The following is a 1,140-nucleotide window of genomic DNA, read 5'->3' as shown; positions in this document are numbered from 1 at the left end:
TGCATGCATGTGTGTGTAAGTGTGTGTGTGTGTGTGAGTGTGTGTGTGAGTGTGTGTGTGTGTGTGTGTGTGTGTGTGTGTGTGTATGCGCACGCTTGCGTGCATGGTGAAACATCAAACCAATGTGCCAGGACCTGGACAATATAGATTTACCGTATCTTATCTATCTTATCTTATATCATCTCATCTTATCTTGTAACCAAAGAGAGTTAATCTAATCATAATGACATTCCTAGTTTAATATCCAAAAAACACTTTCACAAGGAACATCTAGTACAGAAATAAAAACCTGAAGAAAAGGGTAGATTTCAAAACAAAGAATAATTCTTTTTAAATTCTGTCCATTACTTCTTACATTTCTCACAAAGATTACCTGATGTGTCAATACTTGAGTCGTGAATGGAAATTCTGATGAAAAATAGAATTATAGTTACAATAAGTTCATTATGAAACACCAGTATTCAGAAATCCACACACTTAGAAACCAGTAACTTAAATCATGAACATTTTGAAATTTCTTCATACACATTTTTGCTCTTTTGCTCATTTCTCAGCATTTTTACTATGTAAAACAAGTGACACCAAAGCTTACTTAACACAAAAATAAACTCTAAAATTTTCTGAATATTAATTATTATTCAAGCCCTCTACTCAAATAGCAGACCTTTTCAGCATCTGTTATGTGGCATCAGTGACCTAGTGATTAGGCTCACGGACTCACAACCATAAGGTCGTGGGTTCGAATCCCATCAGGGGCCCGACGTTATGTCCTTGGGAAAGGCGCTTTACATGAATTTTCCTTGCTTCATCCAGGTGAGAATGGGTACCCAGCTATGGACAGCAAAAGATCTTGTCAGTTTAGTAGTAGTAGTAGTAGTATAGGGTTTTACGGCGCTCGCAACTGCTAAGGTCATATGAGCGCGCGAAACACAAGTTGTTTACTTTCGTAAAAGTTCACAGCACGATTGGTCAACTAATTGACTTTAAAATGTTAAAATGTTAAAATATTAAAATTTAGTGTAAATATATTTGTGATTTAAAACAACCCTCACAGGTAACAACAAAAATTTTAAATAGTACGTTTTCATTTTTCATTTTACAACTTGCCATAAAGGCCAATGGCCTTTATAAAATTCAAAA

General features: G+C 35.1%; 1 protein-coding gene across 1 annotated transcript in view; it reads right to left on the bottom strand.

The window, feature by feature from the left end:
- Nucleotides 1-1,140, bottom strand: part of LOC101850059 (dentin sialophosphoprotein) — a gene marked incomplete at its 3' end in the record, with an annotated part of 91,344 nt that overhangs the window by 50,956 nt on the left and 39,248 nt on the right. The window contains 1 exon segment of the mRNA XM_035973654.1: nt 374-408. Within this exon segment, the coding sequence (XP_035829547.1) occupies nt 374-408 (35 nt within the window).

This window comes from Aplysia californica, unplaced genomic scaffold, assembly GCF_000002075.1.
Source record: "Aplysia californica isolate F4 #8 unplaced genomic scaffold, AplCal3.0 scaffold00029, whole genome shotgun sequence".
NCBI lineage: Eukaryota > Metazoa > Mollusca > Gastropoda > Aplysiida > Aplysiidae > Aplysia > Aplysia californica.
This window is presented reverse-complemented; position numbering and strand designations above follow the sequence as displayed.